Genomic DNA, 18,876 nt, shown 5'->3' on the forward strand with positions numbered 1-18,876 from the left:
CTGGAGAAAGGCTTTTATTCGTTCATACAAGAATAGATCTTCTGCAATAAATACCCCAATAAATAAACATCTCCAATAAATAAACACTCATAGACGCACCGGGACAGCGGCCGCGCCCCACGGCCTCGCCCCACCGCCCATCGATGGGCAACCATGGGGAGGCGGGGCTTGGGTCAGGGGGCGGGGCCTGATGCGGGAGGAGGCGGGGCTTGCTACACAGGCGAGTGGGCGGGGCTTATTGCCGTCTGGGGCGGAGCCTATTGCTCCGAGGGCGTGGCTTGCTGCTGGCTGGGGCGGGGCTTATTCCTATGCTCAGAGGGCGTTGGTCCTTTTTGGGATGGGCGGGGTTTTCACCCGCGCTGGAGATTTTGGGGATGGGGACAGGCACCGTGGGGGTTGGGGACACCATGGAGGGGCACCCGGGAGTCAGGACACCTGTCCCTGAAGACACAACATAGTGACGGAGGGGCTGCGGGGTGACTGGCATTTTGGGGGTGAGGAACTCCATGCCTTAAGGCACAGCTGGGTGATGATAAGGACATGGGGTGGCTTTGGCAGCACTCTGGGGTCAGGAGACAGTTTTGAAGGGACACTGGTTGCGAAGAGGGGGCATGGAGTGGCTTTGGTGGCACTTGGGGTCAGGAGACGCATCCCATACAGCAGAGTGTGGTGACAGAGGGGACGTGGGTGGCTGTGGTGGGTGGCACTTGGGGTCGGGAGCCCCTCACTTAAGGCACCGTGTGAAAGTGGGATTGTGAAGTGGCTGTGGGGGCACTTGGGAGTCAGAAACCCTATTTCCTGAAGCACACTGGGGGTGGACAGGGAACTTGGGGTGACCGTGGTGGCACTTGGGATCAGGGACCTGTTCCTTAAGGCACAGTGTGGTGATGATGATGATGGAGGGGCTGCAGGGTGGCTGTGGTGACACATGATGTCAGGAGCCCCATCTTTCAAGGCACTGCCAGGTGATGATGAGGTTGTGGGGTGGTTTGGGGGTCAGGAGCCCCATTTCTCAAGGCACACGGGGGGTGGAAGAGGGGACCTGCGTGGCCGTGGTGGCGCTGTGGACACTGAGCCCAGCAGGTGCTCAGAACCCCCTCGCCTCCAGCCGCAGGGTGACCACAGCGGGCGGCACCTTCTTCTTGAGGCGGTTGAAGTCCTTGGCCGAGCGCCAGAGCCAGGTCTGCAGCTCCTTCAGCAGCCAGAAATCATCCATCTTCTTCAGGAAGTCATTGGGGGCGGCGGGCGCGCCGGGGGGCCCGGCGGGGGGCGCGGCGGGCCCGGCGGGCAGCGGGTACCCCAGCGAGGACATGACGCCGCCGATGCTGAGCACCAGCCCCTGCAGGCTGGCGCAGAAGTGGGCGAGGCGGTGACGCAGCTCGGCCGTGCCCACCTGCCCGTCCAGCACCCGCAGGTAGCAGAGCAGGCGGCTGTAGGCCCGGTAGTTGGCGGCCAGGCGCGCGTTGTCCGTCAGGCCCCGCCACAGGTCCAGGTCCACGGTGGCGCTGGGCACGCGTGGCTCGGCGCGCACCAGCCGCGGCGGGTTGAAGTCGGGCTCATTGAAGGGGGGGCCCAGGTAGTTCAGCTGGAAGGGAATGGGGGTGCCAGGGGTCAGGGATCCAAATCCGCCCCGTGCCCAGCTCCACGTCCCGCTCATCCCGGCTCTCCCTTCTCCTGTCGCGTCCCCCCTCGCGCCCTGCCCGAGCCGGAGGTTCCAGCACGGCCCGGGCGGTGCCACCGTCACCGCTTGGCACCGAACGTGCCGGCCCCGCCGAGGGCACGTCAGGGCAGGGACGGGGAACCTCCGGGTGAGTCGGCGACGCCGGCGGGGAGGGAGAGGCGGATGCCCGCGCCCATGACGGAATCACGGGCCGAGGGGAGGGTGTCCGGGAGCCGCCCTGCGCCCCGGGGGCGATGAGGCATTTCCGCGCCCTCCGGCGTGGGAGCAGCTGGGCACGGGGTGGATATCCCGGGGGGTGCCGGGTCGGGGACTCACGTAGGTGCCGGCGAGGGTGCGGAGCTGGTGCTCCAGGTAGCGGGTCAGGTCGTACGTCTGCTGGATGGACTGGCCGGCGCCCAGCTCCTCGGAGCAGTTCAGCGCCGGCAGCGCCGGCAGGTTGCAAAGCGCGGCGCACAGGAAGGTGAAGATCCCCCAAGAGTCACCTGTGGGGGACACACAGCATCTCAGGAGGGATGACAGGGACACTCCGTCTCCGTGTGTGCGGCGCTGAGCCTGCACAGTATCCATGAGTCACCCGTCTGAGCGCGGGGAAACTGAGGCACGGAGGTGGGGAGGGTGGAGTCCCCCTCACCTCAGCACCCCCCTGGAGAAGCAGGAACCCCCCACCTCAGCGCGGTGACCCCCCGGCTCCCCTCGGAGCGCTCCCGCCCGCGGCTGCACCAACAATCCTTTATATGGTCTGGAGCAGCGCGGCCGCGGCATTCCCGCCGGGACACACGCCTGGGATATATTTGGGCACCGCCAACGCCCGAGCGGCCCGGGCACCCAGCGGGGACCCCCGCCGAGGGGCCACCGGGAATATGGGGCGGGAGGGGGGTGGGAAGCGGCTCCTCGGAGCGGCCGGGGCGCGGGGTGACCTTTGCGGAGGCACCGGAAAGCGCCGGCGGGGTCCCCGTCATCGGCCTGACGTCAGGGCGGCCCCGGAGCGCGGCCCCGCCGGCCGGCGGCTCTGCAAAGGTCACGGCCCGCGGCCAGGACGCTCCGGCCAGCTGGCACCCCCGGCTCGCCACGGCCGGCCTTCCCGGCAGCGCCGTCCGGGAAAGCCCGGCCGCTGGCACGGCTCGGCACGGCGGGGCTCCTGCTGCGGGCAGCCCCCCGCGCCCCCGCGCGTCACCGCTGCCCGTCACCGGCCGCCCGTGACGCACGGCGGCCCTCGGGGACATCCCGGCTCTGGCCGCAATGGCATCACCGCCGTGGGTGTCCTGCAAACGGCAAGCCTCGCTGTGGGGGATGCGAGTGCCCCGTGGGTGTGCAGGGCGCTGTCACACCTGGGATGCACGACGGAGCTGTGCAGGACACTTGTGACACCTCTGGGATGCGTCCAGGACACACCTGGGACACACGTTGTGTGTGTGCATCACACAGATGTGGGGAACACGGCACTTTCCAGGTGTGTGACACCGTGCAGTGTGACACCGTGCACCACAAACATGAGACGCCATCCAGGTGTGTCACCTCCCTCACGGGTGCGTGACACGTGTGGCACTCATGGGACATGCCAGGCGAGCATGCAACGTGCTGTGCACATACCCCATCGGGGGGGACACTCCGTTACGTGCCACCCACGAGTGACACGCCGCGCACACACCATGCCACACCGTGCTGTGACACCCCACGTGGTGCCACGTGCCCCCGTGTCCCCCGTGCGTGCATCCCGGTGCGTCCCGGTGCATCCCGGTGCACGGAGCGTGCGGCCGGCCCCGCGTGCGTGCGAGTGTGGGCCGGGGGGGGGCGGCGGGGGGGCCGCGGTGACTCACAGCACACAGAACCCCCGGTGTTTGCTTTGGCCGGACCCTCGCCCGCCGCCGGCTCCGGTTTCCAGGCGGGATTTACACCCGCCCCGGCCTGGCCGGTGCCAAACCAAACACAGCCGGGGAGCGGGATGGGGGGGATGGCAGGGATAGGAGATTGGGATGGAGCCACGGTGGATCCCGGGCAGGTGGCCTGGACATGAGGATGAGGATGATGGAGGAAGGGGATGGAGGTGGGTGTCAGAGGGATGGGAACAGTGGGATGCACAGAATGGATGGCGCTGGGCAGTGGTGACCATGACACAGTGACGATGGTGACCCTGGCACAGCAGTGACAGTGGCTGGGGCACAGCACTGACAGTGGCCATGACCCAGCAGTGACAGTGACACTGCACAGTAATGAGGGTGGCCATGACCCAGCAGTGACAGTGACCGTGGCACAGCAGTGATGATGACAGTGGCACAGCAGTGACGCTGACTGTGGCCCAGCAGTGACAATGGCCCAGCCACAGCGAGTGCCCCCGCTGTCCCCTGCCCACCCGTGTCCCCGCGGCTGGCGCCGGGCACCCACCGGCACAGACAGTGGAGGAGGGAGGCTCCAGCCGGCACAGCTGGATCCCGGTGACGTCGGAGAGGAAGAGCCCGAGGGTTTCAAAACCGGCCCTGGAGCGCGGCCAGGATGCTCCCAGCCCACGTAAGCAGCTCATGGCGTGCCTGCCCGGGGTCACCCGCTGGGCCCTGGGGACACCCGAGGAGCCGGGGTGACGGGGGGCCACGGCAGCGGGCACCCCCGCTCTGCCGGCACTCCCACCCGGACACACCGGTGCTGCCACGGACACCCCCCGCACACGTGGCAGCGGGGACGCGGCTCACCCGCCTTTGGGGTGACACCCGGGACCCCTGGCCTGCCACCCGCCCGGCAGCGCAGGCAGCAGCGCTGGCCAGACCTCCCGGCCAGCGGCCGAGGCAGCAATTCGGCCACGGAGACGGTGAGCTGTTCCCTGGGCATGCTGTGGGCAGAGCCGCCAGGGCTGAGCGACCACAGCCCGCCCAGAGCCGCTTTCCCGAAAGCCTGGCGGCGGGGGCGGCAGCCGGGAAGGGGAGACCCCCCGGGCCCGGAGCCCCCGGCGGAGGACGGGGCCGAGCCGGCCCCCGACGCCGCGGCGGGAGCTGCCCTATCTGATGGGCCGGCGTCCAGCGGCCGGCAGAGCCCCATCCCACCCCGCAGCCCCGCTCCTGGGGCCAGCACGGGAGGTCTCGCCGTGGCCAGGCATGACTGTGGCACAGAGGACAAAGCAGCCCTGTCCCCGCTTCCCCAGCCACTGTCCTGGCCACCAACGGGCACCTTTTAACCCTCCGCAGGGTATTTCCCAGTCCAGAGTGGCCGCCAGCTCCGAGGGGCCTGCAGTGGGTGACACTCAAGGGCTCATGGACAGCCGCCTCTGTGTCCCCACACTGCTGGCGTTTAACCCCGCCGTGTCTGGGGAGGGGACACCGCAGCACAGCAGCGTCCCTGTGGAGCTGGCACGGTGGGGACACGAGGATGCTCACCTTCCACACCCAGATAGCACAGACACAGCATTCCCCGGGTTCCAGCAGGAAGAACATGTGTGCCCTTGTTCCCTAACAGCACCCATGGCCACCACTGCGGAGTCCCCATCCCATCCCATCCCATCCATCCCGTTTCACTGCACTCCATCCCATCCATCCCATCCCATCCATGCCATGGCAAAGCTGCCGTGCCAGGGGTGGGTGGTGGGCCGGGGGGCGCATGGCCCCGCGTCCCCCCCGGTGCGGGCCGTGCCTGTGCTCGCTCGCGGCGCTGAGTGTTTACATCCTGTCTCCTCCGTGTGTTTATAAATGCGGCCGCGCACGGGAGACTCCAGCGAGGCCGTAATTAGCTGGGCCTGGATTTCCCATCCAGCTCCGGCTCCAGCCAGCGGCACCATGGAAACACCCCCGCCGGCGAGGGGGGCGCAGGCCCCTAATCCCAACCAGACCCCGCTGCCCCACACGCACGCCCGGGAGCCTTGTGAGGCACCTCCATCCCTTCCCGCCGCTCCCGGCGCGGGTCACGGAGCCACAGAGCCCCCCAGGAGCGTTCTGGTGGCTCTCCAGCACAGAGCCAGGCTGGCCGCTCTCCAGCGGGGCAGCAGAGCCCCGGGACAGCCCACGTAGCACCGCGGAGCCGTGGGTGACACGCCCCGGCACCTCCGGACCCGCTGGCATCGCTGGCATCGCCTGCCAGGGGAACACTGCCTGGCTGGCTCAGTGCGGGACCAGCAGCTCTGGCGGGCACGGCCATGCCCTGATGTCCCCGCAGCACCCTGCTGAGGCCTGGGACGCCTCTGTCACCCACAGGCCACGTGCCACACGCAGCCACAGCCCTGCCGGGCCAGCTGCTTCCCAGATATCCCAGATATTCCAGCCAACCCATCCAGGAGCGCATCCCCACGCACCTGCCCCACGCTGGGACGGTGGTGCTGGCACGGTGGCACCGGGACGCTGGCGCTGCAGCCCCGGGGGGTGCGGGGCGATGATTTATGGGGCTCGGTGCCACTTAGCAGGGCATAAATCTCCCCCCAGCGCGGCCCTGTAAGCAGAGCCCTCCGCATTTCCCTGCGGAGCCTGCGCCTAATGCAGCCCAGATGTGCGGCCGCCACCGTGCCCTCGCACCGCCCGCTAAATAGGCACGGGGACACCGGGGATGCCGAGAGTGCCGAGCCCCGCCGGGGACACCGCCCGGCTGGGGATGTCCCACAACGGGAACGGGGTCCCGGCGGCCGAGCTCCGGCGCTGCGGCTCCTCCTCGGCGTCCCCTTCCCCGCCCGTCCCCGCAGGCCTCGGCACCGGCCGTGCCACCGGTTGGGCCACGTCCGCCGGGCCCGGCGGCGGCGGGAAGGGGGAGAGGAAGGGGCGAGGGAGGGCGACGGAGCCGCCGGGGATCCCGGCCTCGCTTTTCCGGTTCCCCGGCGCTCGCCCCGCTGTGCCCGTCCTGCGTCACGGCGGCACCGCGGGAGCTGGAGCCGAACCCGGCGCCGGCCTCGTGCTGCCCCGGCCCCGGTCCCGCCGCCCGGGACCCCGGGGAGCCTGGCGGCGCCCACACTTTGACCTTTTAAGGGTGTTTTCCAGCATTTTCCGCGCGAGGAGCCCCCGGTGCCGGTGTGCCGCCAGGCCGGCCGGCCCCGCAGCAGCCCCGGGGGTGCCGGTGGCCGCGGGGCCGAGGGAACAAAGCCGTCCCCTCCCCAGCACCCCCAAACCCCGCTGCTGTGTCCCGCAGCAACGACGCCGGCTCCAGCGGCGGCGTTCCGTGTTAAGCCCCGAAATCCAGCCCCGGCAGGAAAACTAACTCTTCCAGCCCCCCATAAATCCCACCGACTTTCCTTTTCCTCCCCTCTGTCGGTCCCGGGGTTTAATTCTCCGTGCTCAGCGGCGGTTCCCTCCCTGGTAATCACAAACATGCATGGAAAAGAGGGAACGAGAGAAAGGGGAAAAAAGGAAAAAAAAAAAAAAAAAAAGAAACAACAACCCAACCTAGAGAGGGGAAAGTCTTAAATCAATCCCAAAGCCAGACAGACGTTTTAATCACATCAAATTAAAATCAGCAGTCGGTTTGGAAAGGGGAAAAAACTCCCGGTAGATGCAGGCAGGGGAGTCGGGGCAGCCCCCCGCCCCGCACCCAGCGCCGCGGGCTTACCTGAGAGCTCCCCGGTTACATTTAGCATAGTCGGGGTGCAGGGGGATTTTGGGGGGCTCGGCTCTTGCTCGGCTCCCCGAGCCCGCCCGCTCGCCTCAGCCCTGGCTCGCTGCTTCGCTCGCGCTCAGGGTTGGGTGGTGGTTTGGTTTTTTTTTTTTTGGGTTGGTTTCTGGCTTTTTTTTTTTTTCCTTTTTTTTTCCCTCGGTCTCTATTTGTTTTGGTTTGGGCTCGCTCGGGTGTTAGGTGGAAAAAAAAAAAACCGGGGCGGGTTGGGTGGGTTTTTGGGGTGTGGAGGGTTCGCACCGCGCTCCGGCTGCCTCGCTCGCCGCCGTTCCCCCCTTCCACCTCCCTTGATTTGCTCTTTTGATTGGGGTCCAGGAATGCAGGAATAAAAAAAAAAAAAAAAAAAGGAAAAAAAAAAAAACTGGAGCTCGCATCCACCCTCTCCAAGCTGCTGCCTCCTTCTTTCCTCTTTTTTTTTTTTTTTTTTTTCCCAATTCAAGTGTTAAGCAGAACCAGGTTGCTTTCAAGAATGTATTTGATGCAATTGTACACAAGAGCGGGCTCCATTCATTCCCTCCCTCTCCCCCCCGGCCCCGGCTTTATCCCCCCTTTCCCCATCCCCATCCCCGGGGTCCCGGCACCGGGCAGAGCTGGGGAGGCTGGAGCCGAGCCCCGGAGCTGCGGAAGGCGGAGGGGAGGGAAGGGAAGAGGGGAGTCCCCGGGGGTGCCGCTGGCCGGGTAGGAAGGGGGGGACCCCGCTTTCTCCCGCGCTGCGCCCCCCGTGCGCTTCTGGCTCCCGCCCGGCTTTTGTTAAAGTGGCAGCGGCGGGGCCGGTGCGGGGCCGGTGCGGGGCCGGTGCGGGGCCGGTGCGGCTCGGCGGGGGGGTCTCCTACCTGCTCTCAGCTCCATGCGGGACGGGCGCGGGGCCGGGGCGCTGCGTGCGTGCTCTGGTCTCACCGGGCGGGCAGGCAGCGGTCCCGCACACCGGCCCGGGACTGCGGCTCCCATTTGCCGCTCCGAGCCCTCTCGCCTCTCCTCCTCCCCGCGCACAGAGCCGAGAGCCCGGTCCCGGGGGGAGCACGGGGGGGACGGGACGGAGGGGGGGTCCGGGGAGGGGAGGGCGGGGGGACGGGGCGAGGTGCGGCGGAGCGGCTCTTCTGGCGGGGCCGGGGCCGGGGGGGGCGTGGGGTGCCAGCCTGCCCCCCCTTCCTTCCCCCCCCGGGGCAGCGGGGAGGAGCGGCGGAGGGATGGGGCCGGCCGGTGCGGGAAGGGTGGCGGCGGGGCGGGGAGGGGGGTCCTCGGCTCTTCGCTGGCACGGCCAGCCCCCTCCCCTCCGGCCGAGAGAGGGGGTCCGGGGCCCGCGGACCCCCCCCGGCTCGGGGACCCGCAGCGCGGCGGGCGCTGCCCCGCCGGGACGGCGGCAGGTGAGCGGCGGAGCGGGGGGAGCGCGGCGGGGTCCCGGCGGCACAACCGGAGCCCCCCGGAGCGGCGGCGGCTGCTCAGCCCCGGGGGACCCTCCGTCCCGAGGGTGGGCGTCGCTTCTCCCGGCCCCCCCGACCCCCCAGCCCCTTTCCACCGGGTGCCAGAGCCGCTTTCTTCCCGATTATCCTCCCCCGTGAGGACAATCCCCGTCCCGGCGCCCGCGGGGCCCTTGGCAATGACCGCGGCGTTCCCCGCAGCCCACCGAGGGTGAGTGGGGTGGGCTGGGGGGGCGTGGGGAGACCCCCAGGGCCGAGCGGAGCCGCCGCCGGAGGGGAGGGGGGCGACCCGACAGCCGGAGCCCCTCGTCCCTTCCCCTCGTGTCCCTCACCCATGAGTGGGTGCTGCCGCGGGGGCTCTCTCGGAGGGGAGAGCAACGTCCTGGCTCCCCCCAAAAAAAGCTTTGTTTAAAACAAAGGCGCTGGGAGCGCCGGGAAGGGCCGGGAGGTAACAGGCGGATTCGCTTCCACTCCAGACCCCGGCCCCGGCCAGGTCCGAGCCCTCCCGGCTGCCATCGCATCCTCCCGGCTTCCTCCGGGACGCGGGGTGCACAGCAGGACCCCGTTTCCCCAAACCCACCGGGACACTGGGTGCTGAAGTCATTAGCAGCAGTTCGGGGACCCCCCGTAGGGACAAACCACACACGGACGCGCTGCTGGCTGATTTATTGCTCGGGAAGTGCGGATTTGGTGTTGAATCCATGAGGACGGGCCCAACAGACATGTCAGGGGTGACGGGGGGGGCTCTGGATCCCCTCCCCCGGGTGAATGGGGGACGCTCCGCAGCCCTGAGGATCCGGAGGGGCTGCGGAGGTGCCGCGGAGGTGCCGGACGGAGCTGCCCAAAGGATCCACGGCTGGAGGGAGCCCCGGCCCAGCTCCCCGGCAGCGTGTCTGGGGGGGTCCGCTCGGCGTGGGGCCGGCCCCTCGCCCCCCCAGCCGCAGGGCAGGGTATCTGGTTTCCCCCCCGAGGCAGCAGATCCCGCCAGCAGCGCTGGAGCAGTTGGGAAAAGCCGCCGGCCCGTCCCCGGGGGTCTCCAGCGTGCCGAGGCGGCGGGGCTGCCCCTCGCTGCCTTGTCCCCTCCCCAAAGCCCCGCGCTGCGCTTGGCTCTGCGGAGCTTTCCGGCTGCCACGGCTCCCGCTGGGACAACACCTGAGACAGGAGAGGAGGAGGAGGAGGAAGGAGACGCGGCCCGGCAGATGCAGCTCCGGCTTCCCGAGCCGCTCTCCCTGCGCCAGCCAGCGGTGCCAGGAGGGAGCCCCCGCCCCGGGACAAAGCGGGCACAGGGCACGGGCAGGTCAAGCCGCTGGGGAGCTTCATCCTCACATCCTGCTCCTTCTCCTCCTCCTCCTCGCCCGGAGTGGGTGAGGCCGTGCCCGCCCTGCCCTCGGGCCCGTCCCCGGGCAGCTGAGCTCACCTCCAGCCCGGCCTCCCACTGCTGCCCTTTGCGGCCGGCAGCCGGGGGAGGGAGGGACGGGGGCTGCCCGACCCCAGAAATCCCGGCTGCAGCCCCAAAGCCGGCAGCGCCCGGCTCCTTGGGGACAGCGCTGGGGCGCAGGCAGGGGCACGGAGCGGCCATCCGGCTCGGCGTGTCCCCTCCTGCCGGGCTGGCAGCGGCAGCCCAGCTGTGGCCGTCTGTCTCGCCGAGCCGCTGCCCGGCCGAGGGCGCCGTGCCATGTGCCGGGAAGGGAGCCGGAGGAGCGGGAAGGAGCTGGGCCACGGCCCCGAGCCCGCCGGGTGCGAGGGAACAGCGCTGTCACCTTCCCCGCCATGGCCGGGTGAGCTGCCCAGCCCCAGGGGCAGCCCCGGGCGCGGAGCCCCCCGAGGGCTGCCAGGCTCCCGCTCCCGGCCCGCATCCAGCCCGTTCCCTGCGAGAGGGAGGGGTGGCCCGGCGCTGGCCCCCGCTGAGGTGTGTGTGTCACGACCGCAGCCAGCTGCGTCCTCTCCCCAGCCCCATAAAACGCCGAGCCCCGAGGCCAGAGCCCCTCCTGGGGCCGGCGGCTCCAGAGGAGCCCGGCTGCTCTGCCAGAGCTGGAACGGAGGCTCCCACACAATCCCGTCCTCCTCCTCCTCCTCCTCCTGGGAGGAAGGGAAGCAGCCAGTGCTCACCTCAGGGGTGGAGGAGCCAGATCCGGCTGGAGCCCGAGCCCAGGCCAAGGCAGGCCTGGAGTCCCTGGAGCTCCGTGCTGGCTGTCCCAGCACAGCCCCTCCACGTGGCTGGGCCAGGAGCTCCTGTACCTGCAGGAGATGTGCCAGGCAGGGCCAAAATCCCGGATAAAAGGCACCGAGCACTCCAGCCAGGGAAAGGAGGAGGAGGAGAGGCTGTCACCCTGCCCTGGAGGACGGCAGCCGTGGGACAAGGGCTCTGCAGTGCCCTTCCCGTTTCCCCGGCTCAGGTGCCAGCCCTGCTCCGCAGCGGGGCCCCTCGGCTCGGGCTCCGCGGCCACCGGGGCCGGCAGGAGGGACGGGGGGAGCGGCTGCTCCAGCGGCAGGCGGGAGCGGCGGGGGGACCCTGCTGTGAGCGCCACTCGAGCTCCTCAGAGCCACAGCCCCGCTCCCTCGAGGCCACGGCTCCTGAGCCCGCCGCTCCGGGCTGGCTGCGAGCACCGGCTGCTGCGGGGCCAGTGTCACACTGCGGGGCCAGTGTCACATCCTTGGGCCAGTGTCACACTACGGGGCCAGTGTCACAGTGCGGGGTCAGTGTCACACTGCGGGCCAGTGTCACATCCCTGAGCCAGTGTCACACCCCTGGGCCAGTGTCACATTGCTGGGCCAGTGTCACACTGCTGAGCCAGTGTCACATCTCCGAGCCAGTGTCACACTGCTGGGTCAGTGTCACATCCCTGAGCCAGTGCCACATCCCCGAGCCAGTGCCACATCCCTGAGCCAGTGTCACATCCCCGAGCCAGTGTCACATCCCTGAGCCAGTGTCACATCTCTCCAAGTGCTCATGGACACACAGGAGCAACTGGGCCTATGGGAAATGTCCCTGCCCATGGCATGAGGTGGGACAGGGTGGGCTTTAAGGTCCCTTCCAACTCCAGCCATTCTGGGATCCTATGGACCACCCATGGATACACGTGGCCAGCCCCGAATTTACAGTGTACCCCTATGGGAGAATTCTGGGACACCCCCAAAAATCCACCCCTGGAAGTGTTGTGAATGGGGCCTGGAGCAACTTGGTCTAGTGGATGGTGTCTCTGCCCATGGCAGGGGATTGACCTGGATGAGCTTTAAAGTCCTTTCCAAGCTCAGCCATTCCATGATTCCATGGGATGCACAGCCAGCAGCACCTCCAGCATGGAGAGAGACCCTCGAGCATTAACTTAGAGCATTCCACCTCCCCTGTGGAAGTGGAAATTGGGATCCCCAAATTCCCTATCCCGGGAGACAGGAATCCCCAGAACACCGGTATCTCGGGAAGCACCGGAGCGGCTCCAGGGAGCTGCAGCCCTTCCTGGGGAGCACCGTGCCCCGGGAATGCGGGAAGCGGCAAAGGGACCGGGAGGTGCGGGCAGTGCGGCGGAAGGGCAGCCTTGGCCGGGATGCTGCCGGGAATGAAGCGAGGGTCAGGGTGTTGGGAGGCACAAGCACCGGGGAACGACCCCGGCCGAGCCCCAGGATGGGTCGGGAGGCCCCGGGAAGGACCCGGTGCGGGGCTGATCGCCGGGAGCCGCGCTGAGGGGCGCGTCGAAGCCCCATTGGCTGAGCCGCACGTCAATCCAACCGACACCCAATAGCACGCTGCGGGAGGCGGGGCTTACCGGCGGGGCAGCCCCGAAAGCAGCGGGGCAGAGGCCCCGCCCCTCCCGCCGGTCACGTGAGGCCATCGCGCGTTGCCGTCACGCGCTCCCTCAGCGCGGACCAATCGGCTGGCGGCGGGGGCGGGACGGAGCGGCGCTCCTGACCAATGGGGAGGCGGCCTGGGAGGGCGGGCGCGGGAAGCCGGGAAGGCACCGGCGGGGCGCGGCGGGGAAGAGGCCGGAACTCCCGGGAAGGGACGGGGCAGGGACGCTGGGGGCATCGCCGCGGGGCCGCTGCGGAGAGACGGCACCGGCAGGGCGGGGAGGGAACAACCACCGCGGCGGGGGGAGCGGCCAGGCCCGAGCGGAGCCCGCTGGGGGCGTGGCCTAGCCCGCACGCTCCGCTAGGGGGCGTGGTCTGCGGGCGGGGGCGGGGCCCGGGGGCGGGCACGAAGGCCCCACGTGCCCGCCCGGTGCCGGTGCCGGTACCGGTGCCATGAAATGTGTGATCGCCGGCGGCAACGTCAAAGGTGAGCGGGGCCTGGGGGCCCGGGGAGCGCGGCGTGCCCGGGAGCCCGGCCTCACCCCGCACTCTCTCCTTCCCAGTCCTCGGCCGGGCCGTGCACTCCCTGTCCCGCATCGGCGACGAGCTCTACCTGGAGCCCACCGAGAGTGGGGTATGCAGCACCGGGGGGGCTGGTGGGAGCTGGGGAGCAGCTGTGCCCCCCTCCGTCCGTGCGGGCAGTGCCAACACTGTGGCTGTGTCCCCAGCTGTCCCTCCGTGCTGTGAACACCTCCCGTTCTGCCTTCGCCGCCTTCCTCTTCGCGCCCCTGTTCTTCCAGCTGTACGAGCCGGGCAGCGCCGGGCCCGACACCGAGCTCTTCCGATGCAAAGTCCACATGAAGGTGCAGTTCCCTGCCCGGGGCCCCCCACAGCTCCTGGGTGTTCCCAAGTCCCAGGCAGGTGACAGTCCCCGTATCCATCCCCACAGTCCTTCCTGGGCGTCTTCCGCTCGCTGCCCTCGCTGGAGAAGTCGGTGGGGAAATGCCTCATCCTGCTCAAGCCCCGTGCCAGCCGCCTGGTCCTGCAGCTCCACTGCAAGCACGGTGAGTACCAGCGGGGACAGGCACAGCGGGGGCGTGCTGGCACCGCCTCCTGCCCTGCTGAGCTGCTGTCCCCCCTGCCACCAGGTGTCACCAAGACACACAACCTGGCCTTCCAGGAGTGCGAGCGGCTGCAGGCCGTGTTCGACACGCAGCGCTGCGCCAGCCGCCTCTGCGCCCCGGCACGGTGAGTGACAGGGACACCACGGGGGTGGCACTGCGGGGACACAGGGGGATGAGGGCGGATGGAAGGAGGGACCCCAGCCGGTCCCACAGGATTTGGGGTGCTCAGCCCCCTCCTGTGCCCCTCAGGCTGCTGGCAGAGGCTGTGGTTCACTTTCCCCCGACGCTGGCTGAGGTGACGCTGGGGACTGGCCTTGGTGGCAAAATCAGCCTGCGGAACTATGTGGAGGACGAGGCAGGTGAGTCCTGCAGGGTAAGGGGGCTCCTCCCCACCTAGGGGTGCCCTCCAGCCCCCCACCCACCCCGTTCCCCCCTCCAGAGCTGAGCAAGACGATGGTGACGGAGCTGTGGCTGGCTGAGGACGAGTTCCAGTCGGTGGCCGTGGCCCCGGGCTCCCACATCACCTTCTGCCTCAAGGAATTCCGTGTGAGTCCCCAGCCAAGCCCCCCAGCCCTGTGTCACCCCCTGGCCCCCCTCATCCTCCCCTTTGTCCCCAGGGTCTGCTGAGCTTTGCTGAGGCCTCCAACCTGCCCCTCACCATCCACTTTGACGAGCCCGGCAGGTAGGAGCGGTCACCACGTCCCCACCCTGTGCCAGCCCCATCCCTGGCACCCCCTCAGCCCCTCTGTGTCCCCAGGCCGGTGATCTTCACCCTGGATGACACTGTCCTGGAGGTTCACCTGGTGCTGGCCACCCTCTCTGACCTGGAAAGCAGCTCCCAGTCCCCTTCCACCAACGGGTGAGTCCCAGATGAGCCCTCCAGCGGCCATGGGCAGGGAGCAGAGTGACCATTCCCAATCCTGCTCTGTCCCCACCAGCGTGTCCCACCTGCCCGCCCCGTCAGACGACTTCGCTGACGACCTGGAGTCCTACATGGCTGCCATGGAAACCAGCGAGGGGTGCTCAGAGGGGCCCCCCAGCCCCACCTTCCCCCTGCGCACCCCCCAGCCAGCCAAGAGCAAACCCCAGCAGCAGGAGGAGGGAGGAGGAGGAGGAGGAGGAGGAGGAGGAGGAAGGAGCTGTGCCAGGGACCCCCCCGCACAAGAAGGTGAGGGATGGGTGTGCCTGGGGGCAGGGGGTGGGCAGAGCCTCCTCCTGACCCCCCCATTTCTCCCCACAGTTCCGCTCCCTGTTTTTTGGCTCGGTGATGACACCAGGAAGGCCTGGTCCGGCCACCACCCAGGAGGTGCTGGCGGAGGACAGCGATGGAGAAAGCTGAGCCCCCGAGTCACTGCCACCCCCAGCCTCCATCCAACCACCAGGACAGGCACCCCCCAGTAACCCATTACAAGTTTATTCCTCAAAAAATCCTCCTGCCCCCCCCTCCGCTGCCACCCCAGGGCTGGGCTCTGGGCTCCCCCCTTGCCCCAGCACTCCCTGCCCTGGGCCTGGATTTGCTTTGGTGGAGCGTGGCGGGGGGGGGGCAGGATCCTACAAATAAAAAAACGAGTCGAAAGAAAAGCGACCTGATGCTTGGGCGGGGGGCTGGGGGGCGTGGGCAGCACGGGGGCGGCTCCCAGCTCATTTCTTGGCTTTGGCAGAGTTTCGGGGAGGGGTGACAGGGCGCCCGGCGGGGTTCAGCCCGCTGAACTGCCCGTATTTGCCTTTGTTCTTGTCGGCCGGCTTCAAAATCTGCGGGCGAAGGGGGAAAGAAATCGGTGAGCTCCCGCCCCGGCTCTTCACTCCCCTGGAGGGCAGAACTCCCTGCAGCCCTCCCGGCAGGAACTGGGGGTGCTTCCCCTCCCTGGGCTCACCTGGAAAGAGCACATGAGGGTCTCATCCACGCTCATCATGGCGCCGGCGTTGTCGAACTCGCCGCAGTAGTTGGGGGCCGAGAAGAGAGTGACGAGCTGGCGCTTGGCGAAGAACTCATAGCCGTCCTCCACCACCTGGAGGGGACACTGGGTTGGCAAAAATCCACCTCACGTGGCCAGTATCCACCTGCCCCGGCTAATTCCCAGTCCCCCAGGCTGAATATCCAGCCCTCTGTACCAGGGTGAGCACTCCCTGCCCTGCAGCAAACAGCCACCGCTGGGACAAACACCCACTGCCCCAGGGCAGGTATCCGTCATCCAGAGTGGTTATCCAACCTCTGCGAGGAACAGCCACATCCAAGGGTGACTATTCATCCCCCCTGGGCAAACAGCTTGACATCAGAGCAAATACCCAAAATGCTGAGGCAAATACCCAAATCCCAGGGCAAACACCCTCAGAATTCCAACCCAGACACTCCTGGGGAACACGCTGCCCTTGAAGGGGAAATACCCGGGGTAGAACCACCTGGCACCCCCTGGAGACCCAACCCCATGTGTGCCCAGTATCTGGGGGTCCCGCTGGTACCTGGTGTGCCCGGCAGATGAGGTCCAGGTCGTGCTTGTGCAGGAATTTGGCCACCACCTCGGCCCCGAAGGTGAAGGAGACCCCACGGTCGTTCTCCCCCCAGCCCTGCACGTCCTTGTCAGGGTCGGACCAGAGCAGGTCACAGAGCAGCCCCTGATCCGGGACATCCGTGGGCCGCATGATCCGCCGGATCTGCTCCATCGACTGCAGGTCTGGGGACAGCCCTGCGGGAAAGGGGCACCCCCAGAGCTCAGCAGGGAGGTCCCACCCCTCCTCCAGCCCGCCCAAATCCCTGGCAAGGGCAATTCCCACCTCCGTGGCAGCAGAAGATCTTCTCATCCACGATGGCGGCAATGGGCAAACAATTGAAGCAGTCGGTGAAGGTCTTCCAGAGCTTGATGTTGTATCTTCGCTTGCCTGTGGGGGACAGAGGGGGCTTGGAGGTGACCCTGAGGACAGCCTGGGGGTGGGCAGGACATGGAAGGGCAGGAGGACACAGAGGAAGGGCAGGAAGACACGGCAGGGAGGGACGGAGCTCCCAGGTGAGGTCAGCATGGGACAGCACCAGGAAAGGGGGAGCCCAGGGATGGCAGCAGGGTTTGGGGGGCACAGCCCGGGCACTCACACTCGTCATAGAAGCCATAGATGCGGTTGATGCTGGCACACTCGTGGTTGCCCCGCAGCAGGAAGAAGTTCTCGGGGTACTTGATCTTGTAGGCGAGCAGCAGGCAGATGGTCTCCAGAGACTGCTTGCCCCGGTCCACATAGTCCCCCAAAAACAGGTAATTGCTCTCAGGGGGGAAGCCCCCGTACTCAAAGAGCCTCAGGAGGTCGTAGTACTGCCCGTGGATGTCACCTGGGGGGGGACACAGGCTGTGAGTGACACCCTGCAGCCCCCCACGCCACCCCAGCGCTGCCCAGCAGCCACGCAGGCCTCACCACAGATCTTGAGGGGTGCCTCCAGCTCCAGCAGGATGGGCTGGCTCAGGAAGATCTCCCGGGATTTGAGGCACAGCCCGCGGATCTCGTTCTCCGTCAGCTGCACGTTCTTCCCCGGCCGCGACCCTTGGACTGCTCCCAGCGCAGAGAACGGGATCAGAGATTCCCCGAGTGCTGGGGGACCCCCAGAGCACCCCAGGAACCCCTGCTCGACCTGCCCCAGCCCTCCCTGCCCCTATCCTGCACCCCCTGCAGGCTCAGCTCCAGCCCCCAGACCCTTGGGGACACCCCCGTCCCCTTCCGCCCCCCGTCCGCGGGGCACACACCCCTTGGGGACCCCCACTTCCTCCAGCCCCCTCCCGCGGGCCACAGACCCATTCGGGATCCCCCTCATATCCCCCACGCCCTCCGGACTCATCTACAGCTCCGCAGACCCCACGGGGACCCCCTCAAAACCCTTCCCAGCCCTGACCCCCTCCCAAACCACCGCGGCCTAACCCGCCCCCGCCAGGCCCAGGCCGGGGACCGCCCCGTGGCGCCGGGACACGGCCCGAGCCGGCCCCGAGAGGTTCCCCGAGCGGCGGGAGGGCGTCCCGGTGCTCGGGGGGCGGCGGGGGCCGCTCACCCTCCAGGAGGCGGCTGATGATGGAGTCGAGGTTGAGCTTCTCGGTGTCCGCCATGGCCGCCCGCGCGCCGCCCCGCCCCGCGCGCCCGCCCAGAGCGGCCCCGGCGCGCCTGGCGCCCCCTGCGGGCCCGGAGGAGTCAGCGCAGCGCGGCTGTCCCGTGTCCCGTGTCCCGCTGTCCCCTTGTCCTGCTGTCCCCGCGTCCCGCTGTCCCGTGTCCCGCTGTCCCCGCGTCCCGCTGTCCCGTGTCCCGCTGTGCCCCTGTCCCGCTGTCCCCTCGGCCACGGCGTCCCAGCCCCGGAGGGACAGCAGGGACCCGCGGCGGTGTCACACAGGCAGGGGGACAGCCGTGGAGAGGGGACACGCTGCGCAGGGGGACATTCCGGGCAGGGGAATATCCCGGGAAAGGTGACACCCCGGGCAAAGGGACATCCCGGGCAGAGGGACATGCCTGGGAAGGGGAACGTCGCGGGAAAGAGGATACCGCGGCAACGGGATAATCCCGGGCAAGGGGACACCACGGGCAGAGAGCCTTCCCTGGAAAGGAGAACGTGCCTGGCAGAGGGACTCCCCTGGAACGGAGGACTTCCCGGGAAAGGGGACATCCCGGGAAAAGGACATCCTGGGAAAAGGGACATCCTGGAAAAGGGGACATCTCGGGCAAGCGAACAACCCGGGCAGGCAGACACGCCGGGCAAGGGGTAGAGCTCGGGCGAGGGGACACGGGGGACAGGGGGGACATGGATTCGTGTCCTGGGCCTGGGGACACAGGGCTAGAGAGGGAGAGGGAGTGGAACAGCCTCGGCACAGACAGCGGCTCCCGGGACAGCGAGGGGACAGGAGGGGACACAGAGGCAGCCGGGCATCCGCATCCCGGTCCTGGGAGCACAGGGACAGCCTGGGGACACGGGAGGACACGAGGGGACAGGATGCTTGGCAGAGCCCAGGGATGTCCCCACCCGGGGACTCTGGGGACACCGTCGGGAGCAGCACCGGGCGGTTGCCGGGAGACTGTTGCCACCCTGAGGTCCCCGATCACACGCCGCAGGGCGGGCTCCCACTGGGGACACGGGGGAGGGTGACACATTTGTGCCACCGCTCGTGGAGGTTGGCAGTGGCGGGGATGGGGTCATGGCTGTCCCCTGTCCCCACCGGCTGTGCCACGCCGTGCCACGCCATGCCATTCCCTGCGCCCCATTCCATGTCGTGCGGGGAGGTCGCGAATAGCTCCCGGGGCCTGCCCTGACATTTCTGCTCCGCGGTGTCAGTTTTAC

At 68.3% G+C, this 18,876-nt stretch overlaps 3 protein-coding genes across 4 annotated transcripts; 1 reads left to right on the forward strand and 2 right to left on the reverse strand.

The window, feature by feature from the left end:
* Window positions 1-5: 5 nt before the first annotated feature.
* CLCF1 (cardiotrophin like cytokine factor 1) lies at window positions 6-8,296 on the reverse strand. Of its 2 annotated transcripts, none has more exons than XM_030949563.1 (3): window positions 8,086-8,296; window positions 1,997-2,163; window positions 6-1,585 (listed from the first exon to the last, which is right to left on the reverse strand). In XM_030949563.1, the coding sequence occupies exons 1-3, from the start codon at window positions 8,198-8,200 to the stop codon at window positions 1,088-1,090; spliced, it is 780 nt and encodes a 259-aa protein (XP_030805423.1). In that variant the 5' UTR covers window positions 8,201-8,296; the 3' UTR covers window positions 6-1,087. The 2 variants fall into 2 exon arrangements, with proteins under 2 accessions (XP_030805423.1, XP_030805425.1); XM_030949565.1 differs by lacking the exon at window positions 8,086-8,296 and adding an exon at window positions 7,190-7,342.
* A 4,368-nt stretch (window positions 8,297-12,664) lies between these two features.
* RAD9A (RAD9 checkpoint clamp component A) lies at window positions 12,665-15,151 on the forward strand. Its single transcript, XM_030949921.1, is given in 12 exon segments — window positions 12,665-12,943; window positions 13,020-13,090; window positions 13,185-13,319; window positions 13,406-13,520; window positions 13,605-13,704; window positions 13,830-13,939; window positions 14,020-14,126; window positions 14,198-14,262; window positions 14,338-14,439; window positions 14,519-14,660; window positions 14,662-14,748; window positions 14,821-15,151. Coding segments are annotated over 12 exon segments (1,167 nt in total). The 5' UTR covers window positions 12,665-12,909; the 3' UTR covers window positions 14,920-15,151.
* PPP1CA (protein phosphatase 1 catalytic subunit alpha) lies at window positions 14,981-17,704 on the reverse strand. Its single transcript, XM_030949922.1, has 7 exons — window positions 17,605-17,704; window positions 16,980-17,111; window positions 16,666-16,896; window positions 16,353-16,457; window positions 16,041-16,264; window positions 15,455-15,589; window positions 14,981-15,332 (listed from the first exon to the last, which is right to left on the reverse strand). Exons 1-7 carry the CDS (start codon window positions 17,657-17,659, stop codon window positions 15,222-15,224), a joined length of 993 nt encoding a protein of 330 aa, XP_030805782.1. The 5' UTR covers window positions 17,660-17,704; the 3' UTR covers window positions 14,981-15,221.
* Between the last annotated feature and the right edge of the window lie 1,172 nt (window positions 17,705-18,876).

Source organism: Camarhynchus parvulus, chromosome 5, assembly GCF_901933205.1.
Source record: "Camarhynchus parvulus chromosome 5, STF_HiC, whole genome shotgun sequence".
Taxonomy (NCBI): domain Eukaryota; kingdom Metazoa; phylum Chordata; class Aves; order Passeriformes; family Thraupidae; genus Camarhynchus; species Camarhynchus parvulus.